The sequence below is a fragment of the Neophocaena asiaeorientalis genome, unplaced genomic scaffold, assembly GCF_003031525.2.
Source record: "Neophocaena asiaeorientalis asiaeorientalis breed wild unplaced genomic scaffold, Neophocaena_asiaeorientalis_V1.1 scaffold757, whole genome shotgun sequence".
Taxonomy (NCBI): domain Eukaryota; kingdom Metazoa; phylum Chordata; class Mammalia; order Artiodactyla; family Phocoenidae; genus Neophocaena; species Neophocaena asiaeorientalis.
The window spans coordinates 488,946-507,898 of NW_020172686.1; the positions used below are offsets into that span (position 1 = coordinate 488,946).

At 61.4% G+C, this 18,953-nt stretch overlaps 1 protein-coding gene across 1 annotated transcript in view; it reads right to left on the bottom strand.

The window, feature by feature from the left end:
* Window positions 1–1,062: 1,062 nt before the first annotated feature.
* The window catches only part of GALNT9 (polypeptide N-acetylgalactosaminyltransferase 9), a 90,650-nt gene continuing 72,759 nt past the window's right edge, over window positions 1,063–18,953 (bottom strand). The window contains exons 7-11 of the mRNA XM_024739879.1: window positions 9,843–10,028; window positions 8,060–8,197; window positions 6,044–6,139; window positions 2,101–2,268; window positions 1,063–1,209 (exon numbers count right to left, since the gene is read on the bottom strand). Coding sequence (XP_024595647.1) covers window positions 1,063–1,209; window positions 2,101–2,268; window positions 6,044–6,139; window positions 8,060–8,197; window positions 9,843–10,028 — 735 coding nt within the window. The remainder of the gene's footprint in view (window positions 1,210–2,100; window positions 2,269–6,043; window positions 6,140–8,059; window positions 8,198–9,842; window positions 10,029–18,953) is intronic.

Consider the following 18,953-nt stretch of genomic DNA (forward strand, 5'->3'; position numbering starts at 1 on the left):
TCGTGGCCTCTCCCGTTGTGGAGCACAGGCTCGGGACGCACGGGCTCAGCGGCCGTGGCTCCCGGGCCCAGCCGCTCCGCGGCACGTGGGATCTTCCTGGACCGGGGCACGAACCCGTGTCCCCTGTATCGGCAGGCGGACTCTCAACCACTGCGCCACCAGGGAAGCCCTGTCCTGCAATTTTAAGTGCAATCTTGAGAGGACCTCCTGGAGGCTCTGGGACAGCCCTGGTGGGGGGTGTGCTGCTTCTCAGCTCCAGCCCTGGAGTGTGAAAGCCACTGTGGACGGTACAGAAACCGAGGGGTGTGGCCGTGTGCCAATAAAACTTTATTTATAAAAATAGGCGAGGGGCCGCGGGTCATCGTTTGCTGACCCCTGCCTTAGAGCAACACAAGAGGTGCCTGGCCCCGGGTGAGCCGCTAGAACAGGGTTCCTCCCTGGACGGCCGACCAGCTCTGGCTCCTGTGGGCGAGACATCAGGTCTGTATGGTTTAATCACTCTTTGCCGGACCGAAGCAGTCACATCAGTCTCCTCGCACAAGCGCTGCTGGGGGTTGTCTTTGAGGCCACGGCAGCTGCTGTCCCCATCCCCCCTCACCAGCCAGGGAGAGCTTAGCTCCGCTCGGTTTAGATGGAGGTGGTCACCGGGGCAGCCCCGCCAAAGGGCGGAGAGGTCAGGAGCTCGGAGTTCACAGGGGGCTCCTGCTGCCTGGGGGATGGACGGGAGCTTCAGCACATGCAAGGAGGTGGCCGCTGGCGGCTCGACAGGAATACTGTAGAAAAGGCACGTGATTCAGATCTGGAGCTGGCGGTCAGCTGACGCGCTTAGGCAGAGCCACCAGCTGCGGGGGGTCCGCGCTCCTGGAGGGGGAGAGGTCCCCATGTCCCCATGTCCCCAGGACCCGCCGGCAGCTGAGAATAGGTCCCCCCCCCCCACCGAGGGGATGCGGGCACGGCCAGGGCCCTCTGGGTTCCAGTGGTGGGCTGAGCGGGAGGGGCCCCACGCCTGCCCCAGGTCCTCAGGGTCTGCGCTGGAGCGGGGGCACAGGGTGAGCCTGGGGGTCAGTGCCGCCCTGGCTTGATCCAGTTTCTGATGGTCCACTTCTGCCCCGAGCACCTCTGCACCACCAACCGGAGCCCGAAGTTGGCATCCTTGGACATCTCCACCTCCAGGCACCGGCCTGTGTCTCTGTTCATGATGGGACCGCCCTGCATGGGAGGGAGACCCAGTCAGCCCGGGGGTCCCATCGCGAGAGCTTCCAAGGAGTGGGGGTGATACCAAGGCCAAGCGGTCACTGCACGGCCACCTGAGACTCGGGGTCCTGACTCTCCCAGTCCCTCTGTCCCCCAATCCCTCTGTCCTCTCGCCCCCGCCCCCGTCAGCCATCTCCCTTCTCCTGGAGTCCCAGGAGTGATCAAGACAGTGGACCCCAGGGCCCCTGAGACAGGCTTCTCCCCCAGAATTGCCCCCCTGACCCCTGGCATGTCTGATTTGCCCATCGGTCACCTCTGCAGGCCCTCTGGTCCCCCAGACATCAAGGGCCCTGGCCCAAACCCAAGGACCCCCAAGCTCATGTCCTGTACGTCCTCTATCCTTCTCCAGACAGGTCCCTCCCAAGCACGCTGGCCTTCAGCGTCCTGGCTCCAAACGCGGCCTCCTGGGGACCCGCTGGTCTTGCTGGGTCCACTTGAGACAGTGACAGCTCATCCCTGCAGCCTCTCCTGTAACCAGGAGCCCCCAGACAGGACCGTGCACACATCTGTCCCAGGGTCTCCTGCGTGGGAGGAGTTGGGTCGATTTCAACAAATCTCTGGGGAGTCCAGTCTGGCCCCGCTTGGCCAGCAGCTGGGGCGGGGCTTCCGGGGCAGTCAGACCCCATCCCTTCTGCCTAAAGCCCCTCCCCAGGAGGCCAGAAGAGGCAGCCACGGGGCTGTGAACAGCCCGGCCCTTCCCTGGCTGTGGCTGCTGGCAGGTCCCCTAACGTCCGTGAGGGGGTCACGTGGGAGCAGCTGGTCCAGCCCCCAAGCCCTGCAGCCCCCGCTGCCCTCGGCTTCCGCACAGGCTGGTCCGGCGGCCCGGGGTCCCAGCAGCCCGCTGACCTGGGTGAAGTCCCACAGCCGCTGCGCTGGCCGGGCCACGTCCTCACACTTCCTCAGGGCAGGCGTGCGGCCCCTGCCGTCATCCACCAGGCACTTGGAGTCGGGCAGGAAGGCGGTGGAGCCCAGGGGGCCCAGCTGCAGCAGGCCCTCGGCGCTGTACCGCACCAGCTGGGGAGAGGCGTAGCCGTCGGTGGGCCGGGGCTGGCCTCACAGGGGCCCGCCTGAGGCCCTGGAGGGAGTAGGTGGGGCATCGCGGGCGGGACCAGCCCGGTCAGGGGCCAGCCTTGCTGGGGAGGGGCCGGCCCGAGGAGCCCCCTCGGCCCCAGGGCGCCCAAGAGGCCATGGGCGGGGAGCCCACGAGGGATGCCTTCCTGTGGCCCCGCGGCCCCAGCCCCCTTTCTTCCACAAATTCCCCCAGCGGGATGCTCTCGGACTCCTTCCCCGGAGCTCTGCTCGGACCCCTCCCTCCATGGGGCCCAGAGCCTCGGCCTCAGACGAGGAGGACTTCACACGTGCCCCGGGCCGCCCGTCTGCCCTCGAACCGGAGGCCGCCCCAAGTTCATGGTTCTAGGTCATGTCATTTGCCAAACACCAGCTAAGTAACGCCTGTGCACCCACGAGGAAACCAGTGCTCTAGATTCCTCCGCCCCCCGGCTGTGTGGCTTTGGGCGAGTCACGCCACCTCTCTGTGCCTCGGTTTCCTCATCTGTGAGCGGGAGATGACGACAGTGCCGGCCGGGCAGGGCCACCGTGGGGAACCCACAGGCGTGTGGAGTGCAGGCTGAGCACAGCAGGTGCCGGGGTCGGTCAAGAGCTTCTCTCCTCTCCTTTCTCGCGTTTTCTCTCCCAGGAGAGTGGGTGCGCGCACACACACACCCTCTGCTGTGTTTTCCAGTACAATCTGATGGCGCAGCACCTCCCCTGCATGTTCGCACGGCCCTGCGACTCTGCCACCCCCGCTTAGCATGGGGCCCACGTTCTCTCCTGCGTCCTCCTGGGGGCGGCGTGTGAACATCCCGGAAGGGGTGCCACCAGACTCGGGGGCTGGGCGTAAATGCACGTGACACCTCCCACGTCTCCTGGGATGACCGTCCTCGGCATCACTGCTCCAGGGTGAGGAGGCCCGAGCAGCAGGGGGGAGGCCGTGTGGGGAGGGGCCGAGGCCCCGGAGCAGCAGCTCACGGTGGCTCAGACGTGGCCTCACCAGCCTGCCGGGTGGCCTGGGCAGTGCCGTGCAGAGTGGGTCCTGCTGCAGATCTGTGAGTAAAATAAAGACTGTGATCCTTGCGGGCCATTCTGCCTGGGGACAGGTGGTCACAGATATGCTCGTGTCCCTTCTCTGTAAACTTTCTGAAGCCACGGAGATTTGAATATGGGGTCGGCAGCCCCTGAAATGTCCAGCACAAGCTCCAAGCCAGAGCCCCTGCCACCTGTAGCTTCAGCCTCGGAGGTAAGGCCTGGCGGAGCTCGGAAGCGGGAGCCTCAGTGCCGGGGAGCCAGCACGGCCCGTGCTCAGGGAGGTCTGTCCCAGATGCCGAGCGGGGCAGCAAGCCGGGCTGGGAAGGGCTTTGGTGACCACAGGCGTCGCCGCTGGCTTGTGGGGAAGCTGTGTACTTTTAGAGATGCGTTCTGAAATACTCTGAGGTGAAAGGACCTGACGCCTGCAACTTGCTTTAAAATGACTCAGAAAAAAATAAATGATGCAAATACGGCCCGATCTGAACACCACTGCATCAGAATCAGGGGTGGAGAACCGTGTCTGTGAAGGGCAGGGAAAAGCATGTGTGCTTCATGGTTACTGCTGCACGTGTTTTCCCTTCTTTTCCCTCCATAAACCTTTAAAAAGGTAAAAACTTTTCTTTGGCCGGCAGCTGCTCTTTGTTGACCCCATGACCGTGTGGTTGGTCATTTGAAGACTTTTCTACTTTTCTGGAAGCTTGAAAGTGGTCAGAATAAAACCTGACAGGTTAAAGAAAGGGCCTCCTAACGACCCCCAGGCTATGTCGAGTCCAGCCCAGGAGGGGTCCCACGCCCACACGGAGGTGGACGCGCCTGCCCCGTGTCCCTCTCACTCACAATGGTCAGGCCAGCGCAGCGGACAGAGGACAGAGGGCTGGGCCCCATCGTGAGGGGTCCATACACTGGTCTGTGTCTGCCCCCTGAAGACCATTTACTAACCATCTGTACGTGTGCAGATTTGGGTCCGAGACTGGCTTTCTTTATGTTGTAGGCTGAACCGTTTCCCCCCAAAAGTCATGTTGAAGTCCTAACCCCCTGGCACCTGTGAATGGGACCTTATTTGGAAATAGGATCATTGCAGAAGCGCTCGAGGTAAGATGAGGTCACACTGGGTTAGGGCGGCCCTAATCCAACGTGACTGGTATCCTGATGAGCAGAGAAAACAGAGACACAAGGAGAAGGCAGGGTGGAGACTCAGCCGCAGGCCCGCACAGGCCACGCAATGACGGAGGCAGAGCCTGGAGGGATGTGGCCACCAGACAAGAACTGTGGGGCCACCGGGGCGGGAAGGGTGGCCCTAGAGCCTCAGGAGGGAGCACAGCCCTGCCCATGCCGTGATTTCAGATTTCTGGTCTCCAGAGCCGAGAGAATAAACACCTGTCATTTGAACCGGTTCCCAGTTGGCCCCAGGACACTAACACAGCCGGGGATCGGGGTTTGGGGATGTAGCTTGTCCCCGTGAACACTTCGGCAGCCTCCACTGAGACCAAACCGACTGAAGTCATTTGCAAAGGAGACACCACCACGGGCGTGTCCGGCCTGGTGGGCACACAGGTCCATCTGACCTCCCCGTGGGGCGCGGTCCCGTGGGCTGCCCTCCCCGTCCACCTGTGTCCACATCCACCCTGGTTCCAGCAGCGAGGCCGCTTCTGCCGGCCGCCCCAGGATCCACTCGCAGGTGGAGGGGGGCGCTCCCCCAGGCGTCACGCGGCGTCCTTGGAACACCCACACCTCACTCAGCCGCGCGATTCGCTGCCCCAGACACCTCCGAGGCTGGCCCCGCGCTCCACAGCAGGGCTCGCTGGGAAACGACCACCGTCCACCCAGCCACCTGGAGTCGAAGAGGAGCAGGGCTTGTCCGGCGACGCCCCACAGACGTGGCCCCTCACCTCAGGTCTGTGCCGGCCAGAGGATTCCCTCCTGCAGCTGAGGGTCCAGCAAACTGGATTTCTCCCGGGAGGCCACGTTTGCACCTCGATGGGTGATTCTGCTTCGCTCTCTTAAGGCAAGGCCACGTGCCAGCAGGGGTCCTGTGCAGAGGCTGCAGGGGTGCCAGGGGGCACGGTCTTCTCCGTCGCCACAGGCTCGGCACCTCGCGCCCGCGATGGACCCCCACGCAGCTGTGCGGATGTGTCAGCACCCGTGGGTGTCCCAGAGCGGGAGCAGGTTCAGAGAGCTTCAAGGGGGCCGAGTGTCATTTCGGGGGTTAATTTAAATCCCACCCACTGAGAAGAAGCATTGTCACTGCAAGCAGAAGGCGGGTCCGCTTGGGATTGGAAACATCAGGCTGTGCATCGGGCTCCAGCACACCAGCACCGCCACCTCTGGAAACACACCTGCCTGGGGTCTGGACACCCGAGGGGCTGTCTTTAAAGCCCTTCAGGTGATAAGAACTGGTGGCTAATGTGATACTTCCTGGGTTACGTCTACACTGTGGCTACCATTTACCCTCATTTTCCACTTCAGTCCACACGGCAGCCCTGAGAAATAGGTCCGTGATCATCCCCTCAATGGATAGGGAAACTGAGGCACAGGTGCCAGGTGATTCGCCCAAAGCAAAGCCGTTGCTCTTAATTTACCCAGGGCCTGAGCTCACAGCCTGCACGGCATCAGAATGCCCCGGCAGGCCTGCCTCTGCCCCCCGGGAGCCACCTCCACCTGTGTTCGGGGCTGTGTCCCTCAGGAACGTCACCGCCACCCCTACCTGGGAGGACATCCCGTGGCAGGGGTACAGGATGGCACGGTCATCGTCTTCTGCCCCCTGGTCCAAGCAGTAGCCGCTGGCTTTGCTGTTTCTCACCTACGACCAGAAATCAAAGGAGAGGCCCCGTCACAAGGGTGCTAAAGGCAGAGGCAGGCTAGAGGGAGCTTTACCGACCAGTCCCCTGCCCAGGGCCTGTGGTCGCAGGAAGGGGTGGCCCTCCTGGGATAAGAGGAGGGACAGGGGGAGGGGGGAGGAAGGAAGAGAGAGGGGAGAGGAGGGGAAAAAAAAGTGCCCTGGCCTGTGGGCTGGCTGGGGAGGGACTGGCTGGGCTCCTCGGAAGGGATGACCATGCCTGGCTCTGGGGGCGATGTGGACAGATGTGCCGTGTGTGCGTGCGTGTGCGTGTAGACCCGGCCACCCTCCCCGGGTGAAGCTCGCCACAGAAGCGGTAGCCCTGAAAAACAGCGAGGAGGGCCTGGCTGGCTCCCGGGAACGGCCTCCCCACATTCACGTCTTTTGCCGCGTGACTGCAGCTCGTCCCCTCACCGGGGGTCAGGGTGCTACTCCCACAGCCCCCGAGTCTGGTCTGGCCTGGAGGCTTGCTCAGCCAGGAGACGCAACGGAGACGGCTGTGTGCAGCTCTGAGCCTCAGGACACCTGCAGCCCCCACTCTGCCTTGACCCCTGACTCTACCCTGAGAACAAGCCGAGCTGCCCGCTGGGGGTGACAGACATGTCACCTGCGCCCCAGTGCCCTGTTGACAGCCAGCGACCCTCCAGGTGTGCGGGTGAGCCTGTCCCCAGAGACCTGATGTCAGACTGGCCGAGGTCCTCTCAGCCTGCCCCAGGTCAGGGCTGCCTGGACGACCCCTAGACTCGTGAGCAGGCACAGAGACTTACTGCCCGAACCCTCTGTGTTCTAGGGATGTTTGTTTGGCAGCACTAACTAACTGACACAGCACTCCCACCCCAAGAGGTAGCACAGGTTTGAACCTTGTCAGCTGGCGAAGTTCCTAACGTTACAGCTTCTGAGGGTGGGCGATGCATGAATCTGACTCATCGTGGTCAGGAGCGCGCAGGGCAGCCTGGGAGGGGCTGGGAGGAGGGTGGCCTCCCGCCCACGCTGCTGATACGCATCCCTGGAGCTCCCTGTCATGTGGGAAACCTCTGTGTCCAGAGGAGCGGGAATCTGGCTTGGGGGTGTACCAGGAGCTCCAGGAACGGACAGGCCTCCTGGGATCATTCCCCGCCCCTTGGTATCACTTCTGCTTGGCCCACCTAAGTTCATGCGTTCCTTCGCCTTGGGGAGCCTGGGTCCCCGTGGAGGAGCTGAGGCCTGGGGTAGGGGGAGGCCTGTCCCCCAGCACAGCCCAGGACGAGTGGGCAGGAACGCAGTGCCCTCCCCCGGCTTTAAGGAGAGGTGTGCGTGGCCGTGCACGTGGGGGCCGGTGCAGACACGTGGGTCTTCCCGCAGCTGGTGCCTGTACTGGTGTGAGCCTGTGTGTCGAGCACTCGCATGCAGGTATTGTGGCACACAGACACGCTGTGTGTGAACGCATCCGTGTGCAGGGCTCTGCACACATGCACTTATGTGTTCACGTACCATTTTGCCTCAGTAACAAGTATTTGCAGCGTGCAGGGCAGGCAGCTTGGGTGGGGTCTGCACACACAGGGGAAGATGTACAGGTAGCTTTCAGTGTGCAAATGTACACTTCCGTGTCTGTGTGCACTTACACCCATATGCACGTCTGCACAGATCAATGCGTGTGCATGAGGGCATGTATAAACACGTGTGCGACACATACGTACGCACACGTGTCTCTGAATCTACTTTGTGTACCTCGGTATGCAGGCACGAGTGTGTGTCCCTGCGGCTCTTACACTGGTGTGTGCGTGAGTGTGCCCGTGCGCTCTGCTGGCTGCTGTCCGTGGACGTGTGCCCGGGGACAGGCCAGGATGCCGGGAGGCGGGGCGCGGGTGCGGGGTGCAGGGTGCAGCCATCCCTCGGAGGCGGTACCTCTCCGTACGTGAGCGTGTCGTTGTAGGTCCTCATCTCCGGGTACACGTTGTCCAGGTACCACTTGAAGCTGTGGCACTTCAGCCTCTGGCGCAGGGCCAGCCGCTCGGACACGTCCCCAAAGTCCACGCCGGGGTTCTGCGAAGCCGGAAGCGAGGCGGGACGGGTGCTGCGGTGTGCAGAGCCCGCACCAGCCAGGCCTCTGCCCGGGGGGGTTGGGAAGCCCCAGGACCTGCAGGCCCCCCATCACAGGACCGTGCCACGCTCAGGGCTTCCCGGCCCCGAGCCTCGTCTGGGGGCCTTCCGCCCTCCCAGGCTCCTTGAAGGTCCAGGGCAGCGGGGCCGATGGGAAAGGCCTGGCATCTCCGGCCTGTTTGCAGCAGGACCAGCTGGAGAGCAGCCGGCCCGGACAGACAGCCACAGGCGGTGTGTGTGGGCCAGGCGTGTCACACCCTGCACCCGCCCAAGGAAAGACCTGCCCTCAGCCAGCTCCCGGGAGGTGACTTCAAACATCCCGAGTATTGTTTACGGGGGCCAGGCCCGGTCGTCTGTGCTACAGGGTGATCTACGGGGGTCGCCGCGGGGCATCAGCTTGACCTCTGCAGGGGCCGGAGACCAAGGCCGGGCACGTGGAGGTCAGCCCCGTGCACGTGAGCCCCAGTAAATTCTGGAGGCTGAGGCTCGGGTGCGCTTCCCGGGTTAGCGATGCGCTGTACGTACTGTCACACATTGCAGCTGGGAGAATTAAGCGCAATTTCTGTGACTCCCTGGGAGTCAGTCACATCCTTCCGTTATAAGAAGCCACAGCCCCCACGTAACAGCTTTTCTGAGTTCTGAGTCCTTGTAGCCAAACACTGAACCTGAGGGTGGCCCTGGGGGCCCTGACACTCTGTGACAGGTTGGGGACCTGGGTGGGTTTGAGAAAGCCCCCTCCCCAAGCCCGGGTCCCCGAGGCTCTGATACCAGCTAAGGAAGGACCGTGGGCCTGGTGTGAAGGGCAGACCCTGGGCTGGACGCGGAAGCAAATGACCTTGGGAGCCCTCCGCCTACAAGGCGGCCTCACCCAGACATGGGGCCGTGAATCCAACACAGTTCAGGAGGCTGCAGTGAAGATGTTTAAAATACCAGGACGTTTTGCACAAAATGAAGATAACGTCTCTTAACTTTTTTGTTATATACACGAAGCTCTATCTGCTGACAGCTGGACATCCGTGCACACGTGTGCCTGTGTGTGTGTGTGTGTGTCCTAATAAAAGATCGAGCTCCTTCTGTGGGTGGATGCTTCCAGGATGGGTCTACCCCAGAGACGCGAATCCTCCCGTGTCCGGGGGAGCAGAAGTGCGTGAGGCTGGTCCTGCAGCCAGTGGGGGTGAGCGGGACGGGCAGCCTGTCCTCAGCACTCCCATGCACACGCACATACATGCATGCACACAGGGCGAGGGGGATGCTACGTGTCCCAGGAGGGGCTGCGGTCACCCTGGGGCAGCTCTCAGCGCAGCAGCGGCTGCGACCCCGCAGTGCCACGTCTGCAGCCGCTCAGGGGCTCACACCATGGAGGGAAGGAGCTCTCGGGGCGGGAGGGAGGCGTGCCAACCAGCGTCACAGCTGCTGGAAACGGGCTCTGCTTGGTGAAGGTCATGCGTTCCTGAGCCTCATCCTGGCTGAGCTGTCCAGGAGGCCCCACCTCGCGTGGCCGGGCTATGCCTTGGATGACCACTGAGGCTGTCCCCGGGGGCAGCCCCGCCCCCAGCCCTCCCCGTCACCACCCGGTCCACCAGCTTACGCTCATGGGGATGTTCCAGGCCATGTACACGTGGGACTTGAAGCTGTCCATCCACACCTCGGCCGCCCGCAGGGCGTTGCGCTTTGCGTAGTAGTCAATGTCGTTGTTGTAGGGCTTCTTGGTACGCTCGATGTGGGCCACGCGGGAGCAGGGCAGAACCTCCATGCTGCCACCGCACTGCCACACCTGTGGGGACCCGGGTCTGGATGGTGGGTCCACCCCTCCCAGCAGCCACCGGGGCCAAGGGCACCCTCCACCCTCCCCGCAGATCCCCTGTTCTCAGATCCCCGGGACAGGCCTTCCAGAGGGCAAGGAGGCCCGGCCGCCTGGGCCGTTCCAGCGGAAGACGTCAAAGAGAAGCCGTGGCTTTGGGTTAAGCCCACCAAAGCCTGGGGGCAAGGCTGCCTCCCCTTCTGGATTTCCCACCGAATTGCATTTCTCTTGCACGTCCCACGATCTAAACAATGGAGGGATTTTTTTCTGATATCCTGACAGTTCATTATTATCCCTTTCCTATGGCCCCTGCCACCACTCAGTGTTTGCTCTGGGCCCAGAGCCTGGCCTGAGAGGGGGCTACTTCCTACCAGCAGCTGTCCTCCCCCCGCAGCTGGAAGAACCAACCTACAGTCTAATTTTAAAAGAGCAGCTTGCGGGACTTCCCTGGTGGCGCAGTGGATAAGAATCTGCCTGCCAACGCAGGGGACACGGGTTCGAGCCCTGGTCCAGGAAGATCCCACATGCCGCGGAGCAACTAAGCCCGTGCACCACAACTACTGAGCCTTCGCGCCACAACTACTGAGGCTGTGCTCTAGAGCCCATGAGCCACAACTACTGAGCCCGTGTGCCACAACTACTGAAGCCCGTGTGCCTAGAGCCCGTGCTCCACAACAAGAGAAGCCACCGCAATGAGAAGCCCGCGCACCGCAATGAAGAGTAGCCCCTGCTTGCCGCAACTAGAGAAAGCCCGCGCCCAGCAATGAAGACCCAACACAGCCAAAAATAAAATAAATAAATTTATATTCTCCAAAAAGAGCAGCTTGCTACGCAAACAGTGCTTCAAGCACCCCAGACACAGTCTCGGTCTAAAGGAAAAGTCTAAACAAACAGCTGTTTCTTCTGCAAATAAGGCTCCCCAAAGTCCCTAACTGCTAGAACCCTCACTTGTAATAGAGATGTTATCTTGCATCAGGATCTCCTTTCATGCCTGCTTGCTTCTGCACTGCTTCACCTGACAAAACTTAGCCTTACTAGGCATGGGCTGTGTTAGTCTGTTCTATTCTACCCCATCCTATGCGATCCTACCTGTGCCATGAGGCGCCCAGATATTTGGTTCACACGGCTCTGGGTGTGTCCAGGTGAGATGAACACAAGTTGGTGGGCTGAGTAAAGCAGATTGCCCTCCTCAGTGTGGGTGGGCCCCAACCAATCAGTTGAAGGCCTGAACAGAACAGAAAGGCTGAGGGAGGGACGGTTCACTCTTTGCCTGACGGTCATCGAGCTGGGCTGCTGGTCTTCTCCTGCCTTCAGACTTGGTCTGGAACCACACCCCCGGCTCTCCCGGGCCTCCAGCTTGCCAACTGCAGGTCTTGGACTTCTGAGCCTCCGTAACTGTGTGGGCCAATTCCTTATCATCTCTGGATAACCCAGACTAATGTCCTACCCTATCTTATCCCACCCTACCCCATCCCACTGAAAAAATGCTGGTGCAACCCACCAGGTCGACTTCATCATGAACAACTCAGTCTGATCAACTTGGCCCAAGCTCTCTTTGGTCAGATTCTTACCCCTAAGCCTCTTCTAATTCAGACGTTTTGGAAATGCCAGGCATGTGCTAAGCACCTTACTCGCCTCATCTCACTCAACCCACCACGACCCAGGAAGGACGGGTACCACAGGCAATGTTCTCCTCACTGTACAGAAGAAGATACCGAGGGTCAGAGAGGTTAAGCCAGTCACACGAGCTCACGGGACCTGACCAGGCCTGACTAATCCCACAGCCTCTTAATGTCAATGCTGTGCTGGTCATACCTCCCCCGCACGGCCACTGTCTTATGGAAACTGTTGTATTTTATAGTTGAAATATAACATCAGTTCACAAACATTTGTCCATGCAGCCACACTTGAAAGTTGTCATTTCTTTTTTTTTTTTTGCGGTACGCAGGCCTCTCACTGCTGTGGCCTCTCCCATTGCGGAGCACAGGCTCTGGACGCACAGGCTCAGCGGCCATGGCTCACGGGCCCAGCCGCTCTGCAGCACGTGGGGTCTTCCCAGACCAGGGCACGAACCCGTGTCCCCTGCATCGGCAGGCGGACTCTCAACCACTGCGCCACCAGGGAAGCCCTCTTTTTTTTTTTTTTAATAAGTTTTATTGCAATCTAGTTGATTTACAATGGTGTGGGATTTTTTTTTTTTTTTTTTTGGCTGCGTTGGGTCTTTGTTGCTGCTCATGGGCTTTCTCTAGTTGCGGCGAGCGGGGGCTACTCTTCGTTGCGGTGCGTGGGCTTCTCACTGCGGTGGCTTCTCTTGTTGCAGAGCACAGGCTCTAGGCCCACAGGCCTCAGTAGTTGTGGCACACGCGCTCATTAGTTGTGGCTCACGGGCTCTAGAGCGCAGGCTCTGTAGTTGTGGCGCACGGGCTTAGTTGCTCTGCAGTGGAAGGGGTCTTCCCGGACCAGGGATCAAACCCATGCCCCCTGCATTAGCAGGCGGATTCTTAACCACTGCACCACTAGGGAAGTCCAAAAGTTGTCATTTCTTATCGCAGAGAGGATGGGCCTTAATTCACTTCCCTATTGCCCCAGTTATTAGACATTTAGATTTTCCTCCTGTAGTTTCTTCACTATTAAAATCAAGGCTGTACTCCACATTAGAAACACGTTCTTGGGCTAAATCGTCAGGTACGTTGGCAGGCACGAGTACTTTAAGCTGAAGTCTTGTTGACAAACACAACTGGGTGCTTCTCAGTCTTGGGCATGGATTTCACTCCGTGGGTCCCTCTGGCCTCTTGTCTAGCCTTCTTCAGCCTAAACGTTCTGCCTTACGCCCAGTTTAAGTGGCGCCGGCTTCATCAAGGCCCATTCCTCCCAGACAGCGACTGCGCAGAGTGGCCTTGACGCCTCGGGGCTCCAGCCTGAATTTGCAGAACCCACTTTGGGACCCATGAGGAGGGGCTTGAGAAGCGGGGCTGGCTTCATGGGAGGCGTGGAAGGCGGGGCCTGCTAGAGCTCACACCAACTAGAGGCCGCGCTCGTTTCCTGGGGCTGCATAACAAGGACCGCAGACCAGGTGTAAACAACAGACATGTAACAGAATGTAAACAACATTCTCTCACGGCCCTTGAGGCCCCGCTCCCTCCGGGGCTCCAGCGGAGGGTCCCACCTCCCTCTCCCAGCTTCTGGTGGCCCCAGGTGCCCTTGGCTTGTGGCCCCATCCCTCCCGTCACGCGGCCTCCCCACCATGGGTCTGTGTCTCAAGTTCCCCTCTCCTCTCTCGGGTAAGGACAGCAGCCATCAGATTTAGGGCCCACCCTAATTCCAGGAGGATCTCATCTTGAGACCCCTCACAGCTTCCAGGCAGAGGTCTCTGGGGCTGCCATTCACCCACCACAGACGCCAAGCCCCCGTCTCGGGGAAGAGCACGGCCCAGCCCTGCCTGCTCCCTCGGCCCTACTCTCTGCCCCCGGGAAAGCAGAGGAAGACAGGAAAGTCTCACAGCAGGTAACGGGCAGCCCCTCCTGACACCACCCACGGCTGGGATAAGAAATCACCCGAGCGAGGGAGGGGAGGCTGCCCACTCCTCGTGGCTCGCTGAGCACGTACCCAGCACGCTCTCCCCTGGCCCGGCTCATGGCCACTCGGGACCACTGCTTGGCACCCTGCAGGCTCGCAGGCAGCACCCACGGCCTCCGCCCGACGGTGAGAACCGCGCACGCTCTGTATCAGAGACGCGGTGCATGTTTACGCCCAGGTCCCGAGCTGCAGACCCAGCCTTGCTTCCACGTGGCTTTGCTTCCACGTGGCTGGAGGTGGGGCCGCAGGGGGAGGGCTGAGGGCCCTGCCCAACTCCCACCACTTCCGCTCACACACCTCTGTCAAACCCCGGCACGTGGCCCAGCTGCCCAGGAGGCTGGGAGCACAGGTGGTCACCTGGTGAGCCGGGAACCTTCCAGGAGGCCAAACACTGAAACAAACAGAGGAAGCTCTGCACACCCGCAGGGCAAGTGCCCGGTCCCCCTGCCCATCCTCTGTGGCCACCGTCGCCGCACGTTTCCTGAGGGGCCTCCCTGCTGTCCGTGCCTGCCTAGTCTCCAGCCGGGGCCGGGGCTTCCGTCCAGCCGTGCAGGCCTCTGAACCTCCCCTCGCCCCTGCTCGTCTCAGCGCCCACCCCACACCCTGCCAGGGCCCCTGTGCTGGCTGCTCCCTCTGGCGGGAACGCCCTCCCCGAGCTCCGCTTGCCTGGCCGCCTCTCCACCTTCAACAGTGCTCGCATGTCACCTCCTCCGGGATTCCCTCCTTACCACCCCATTTAAAGCGCAGCCCCTCAAGCCTCATTCCCCGGCCAGCCCTGTCTGCCTCTGTGGCTTTTGTGTCTTTCTCACATGTGACACCATTTACCTGCTGATTCCATGTTGTCTGCCCCACTAAAATGTAAGCCTCGGTCAGTGGGGTTTTCCATTACCGCATTCCCAGCTGACAAGGCTGGACCAGGAGGTAGCAGTGGGATGACGACAAACCCCAACAATGCCATGCGGGGGCGAGCAGGGGATTAACCTCACCCTCGCTGCAGATGAAAAGAAGAACTGAGGCTCAGAGACGTTAAGAAAGACATCCAGGCTCACACAGCTGGTTCGTGGTGGGACAGGGATTCAGAACCCTTGCACGAAGACCCTGAAGTTTCTGCTTCACCCACAGCTGTGAAAGGTGTCACAGGGACGATTCACACGGTCTAAGTGTTCCGGTCACGCCCACCCTGTGTCTCAACCACTAATTATCTCAATCGACTTGGTTAGTTGCCACCCAAACAGAAACAGCAAACACGAGGCAGAGGACCAGGTGTCAGGCGTTCGGGCAGCGGCTTGGAGGGAGGGCGAAGGGCACGGGGGCGGGGGGGCGCCCACGCCGCCCAGAGGGACCCCTGCCTCTCAGCCAGCAGATCTCAGCTCCTGGAGCCTTGCTGCTGGTTTCTGAGGCTGGGATTCCAGAGCAGCAGCCTTTATACATAAGCCCTTCTTACAAAGTCCGGAAATAACGGTCCATCAGCAGGAATGCCTGTGAAGGTTTATTTACCCTCCAGCCGCCCTGGCAATGCGCGCCCGACAGGTGTCCCAATAGGAGCCGAGGGGCTGGGACCAGGACCCGGTGACAGGGGGGCCGCGTGTGGCCTGGGGATGGCAGAGCGGGTGACAGGGCCTGAGTGCCTTCCCTCGAATCGACGCTCTTAGGACGTCCATCGTGAATCAAGCTGTCGTTTCTCGTGGATTCTTCCCCATCTTCCTCCTGCACCACAATGGTCAACACGACATTTCTGGAGAGCCCTGCTACTAAAAAGCCAGTGCCTCCTGAAACCTGAGCGGAGAAGGAAAATGGTCCCAGCCACTTGGCGGGAGAGGCCACGTGTCCGTGCATCCTTTGTAGGGAGACGCCTCTCTGGACTCCGAGTTCATCCCCTTGGCCGCACAGCCCAGGAGCGTGGCACACGGCTCCTCACCGGCCCCGCCTCTCCGTGAGCCTTCCCGTGAGGGCCGAGAGACACGGAGGGGCACTGCCGCGCTGCCAGCGCAGGAGCTTCCCAGCCTGCTCTGCGGTAGCATCTCCTGGTGGAGGTTAAAATTCTCACCCCTGCTGACCACATCAGAACTGATGGTCTGATGGTCGGGTCCCTGGGGCCCGAATCTGCACTCGGGGGAGGCCGTGCTGTCCCAGGGGCCTCCTGGGGAGGCGGAAGGAGCAAGGCCCGCGGTTCTGTTTGGATATAGCTGAACACAGGGGCCTCTGCTGCTGCAACCAGGGTTTCCAACTGGGTCCCCCCAGAGAGGCGACGGGGCCCGCGGCTCGACCCTGCAGTGAGACCCGCAGGGCGGCCAGGTGGGTGGGAAAGGACACGCGCGTACACGCACGCACACACGCACACTCACACCTGCCGCTGGGGACAGCTCGCCCTGTGGGCGTGCAGCTGTTCTGTGGAGCAGGCCCCTGCCCCGTGGGGGGACTTCAGGAGGGACAACCAGGAGCCCCCTCTGCCGGAGGCCTAGGGCTCAGCGTGCCGGCCACTGGGACAGAAGGCCGCTGACACATCTTGGACCCGAAATAAAGAGCTTCGGGCCCAGAGCAGAGACCCAGCAAATCTCAGGTCCTTTGGAGCTGGTGGCTCAGCAAACAACTGCAGCTGCTTCTCCAGACGCAGCCCTGGTTGCCGAGGGGGATGGAGGAGGAATGGGGTCCGGCGTCTGCTGCCTCAGGGCTGACCCCAAAGGCCTCAGGGGTCCCAGCGTCGAAGCTGGAGAGCGGCCGGGGCTGCTGCAGCTCCTCTCCCCTCAGAGTGGCCTGGGGGCCGGTCAGCAGTGCGGCTGCTCAGGCCCGGCCCACCCTCCCTGATCACAGCCGAGAAGCGCCTCTGGGAGACCTGGCGGGAGGTGCCACGGTGGCCGAGCTCCTGTTTACGAATCCAATCCCTCCACAGGTGGGCGCTGGCTGGTGAAACAGTGCCAGATAAGAGGTAAACAGATAAACCACCAGGCTGCGGGAACTCCCTGGCGGTCCAGTGGTTAGGGTTCAGCACTTTCACTGCCACGGCCCAGGGTTCAATCCTGGGTTGGGGAACTAAGATCCCGTAAACCACGCAGCATGGCCAAAACCACCCCGAAAAACAAAACAAACAAAACAAAACCATGGGGCTGGTCCCCCAACCTGGAAACGCAGGCAGTCTGAGCCTTGAGCCCCTCCCCAAACATCTGTCCATCCTTCCTGTACTTTCAGAGAACCTGGGGAGCACCGCTGGTATGGCCCAGCCTGGTGCACGTGGCCACTGCCAGGCTGGGTCAGGGCTGGAGACACCACCTCCTTCAGGATTATTCAGGGGAAGGATCACCCCAAAGGGCATTGGAAAAGAGGGCATTGATTCATGTGCCCAAATGCAAACGTCCATGACCTATAATGCTGGCTCGTTACGAGACAGCTGGCCTGGGCTTGCACAGACTCAAGACAGGCCAGAGGGGAGCCATGCAGAGGGGAGAGGAGGGCTGGCCTGTGTAGTAACTGTGTTTTTTTTTTTTTTTTTGGTGGCTCCAAGAGGCCGGTGGGATCTTAGTTCCCCGACCAGGGATCAAACCTTGGCCCTCGGCAGTGAAAACTCGGAGTCCTAACCACTGGACTGCCAGGGAATTCCCTTAACTGTCTTTTAAATGTCTTTATTCTGATACTTTGATGTCTGAGGCCTCGCTGACCCGGAGGGATGGCCTCTCCCAGGTTCCCGATTCCAGGAGGCTGTAAACCACTCAGCTGAGCGCCCCTGTCACATGTAACCCAGTCAGCCCGAGCCCCACCCCGACCCCCACTGTGGGCTCTCACACCCAGGGCAGGGCCAGCCCCGTGCCCCAGAGCCCCGGGAATGGCTCAGCCAGCCACTGCTGGGCTCCCCTGAGGCATCCTTCCCTGGGAAGCCCAGTAAAGGCTCTGACCCCGGTGCACCCCACCCTCTGCCTCCTGACCTCTCCACGGCCCCTCCTCCCGTCAGTGGACGTGGTCTCCTGATCCGCTGGCCACTCCATACCTGAATAATAAAACAGCTGGCCAGGGCTGGCAGCCACCTGGGGGCTGGGACAGCAGGTGACAGCAGGGCCTTCGACCCCAATTCCCTCTCAGCTTCCATCTCACAGAGCAGGGTGCGCCTGGCCACTCCACAGGGCCCATCCCCGTTATTCTTCTCCAGCTGCCCTGGAGGAAGATTCTAGCTGCCGGGCAGACTCAGAGTGTGCCGCTGGGAGATCTGAGAAGCTGCTGGCTCCCACGTGCGGGCCTGGGAGAAACTTCTGCTGCTGTTGGTGGCCTTGCCAGCGTCCTCGTGACTGCTCTCTGGTCCAGCCTGTTTAAGGCCACTTGGGAGGGAATGATGCACAGACTCTGGCTCTCGGGGCTGCACACCCCAGTCAGGCACCGTGGGCCCCGCCCGGGCCACTTTGGCGGAACAGAAGTCGTCAGTTCCACAGGCGACCTGCTCGGGACCCTCAAGTCTTTCTCACATGATTTGCAGGTGACACAGGGAGGCTTTCAGGAACAAACCACCCCTGGCACGCACCCTGAGCTGAGCTGTATCAGCGCTCCCCGTGTGCGCGGAGATGCCCGGTGGCGTCGCTCCCCGTGTGCGCGGAGATGCCTGGTGGCGTCGCTCCCCCTGTGCGCGGAGATGCCTGGTGGCGTCGCTCCCCCTGTGCGCGGAGATGCCTGGTGGCGTCGGAGTCACGGCTGTTCCGCGGACTCTGCTGTGCGTCCAGGCTGGAAGGGTTCTCTGAGCGCGGCCCTCGGTTCCTGGTGACGGCTGTTTCTTGGTAGCTGCCTCGGCTGCCACGTGGACAGGCTCACCCAAGCAGACGTCCTCTCCCACCGTCCGGGGTGCGCACGCCGCTGGGTTCCCTGAGGGCCCAGCCCAGGCCGGCACGTCCCACATCCACCCCGATGGCCCCAGCTGGTCGTTTCGTCTCTGAGCCCTAGACCTGAAGATGAAGAGAACGACCCTTTGCGGTATCAGGACAGGCTGATCGCTCTAATCAGCAACCAGACTTCACTGGATGCGCACAGGAGTTCACGCTTGGCTTCCGTCTCAGCGCACTGCAAGCAGCGGGGCACACAGCCCCTGGGGACCCGGCACTTCGTGGCGGCTACGTGCTCTCCCAGCGGCTGTTGGCTGGAGAAGGAGCGTGGGCACGGGCGCCGAGGACAGCATGGGAGAATGTCCCTGCTCAGGCCTGAGGGTGGAGCTGACGCCCCCTCCCCGCATTGCCCCATCTGGGAGTGGGGGGCGGGGGTGGGAGGCCACACCTAATGGGGCGGGCTGGTGCTGGACTCCAGGAAAGGGAGGCTTGCGATCACGATCACGCAGGGGAGTTTTGCTGCAGG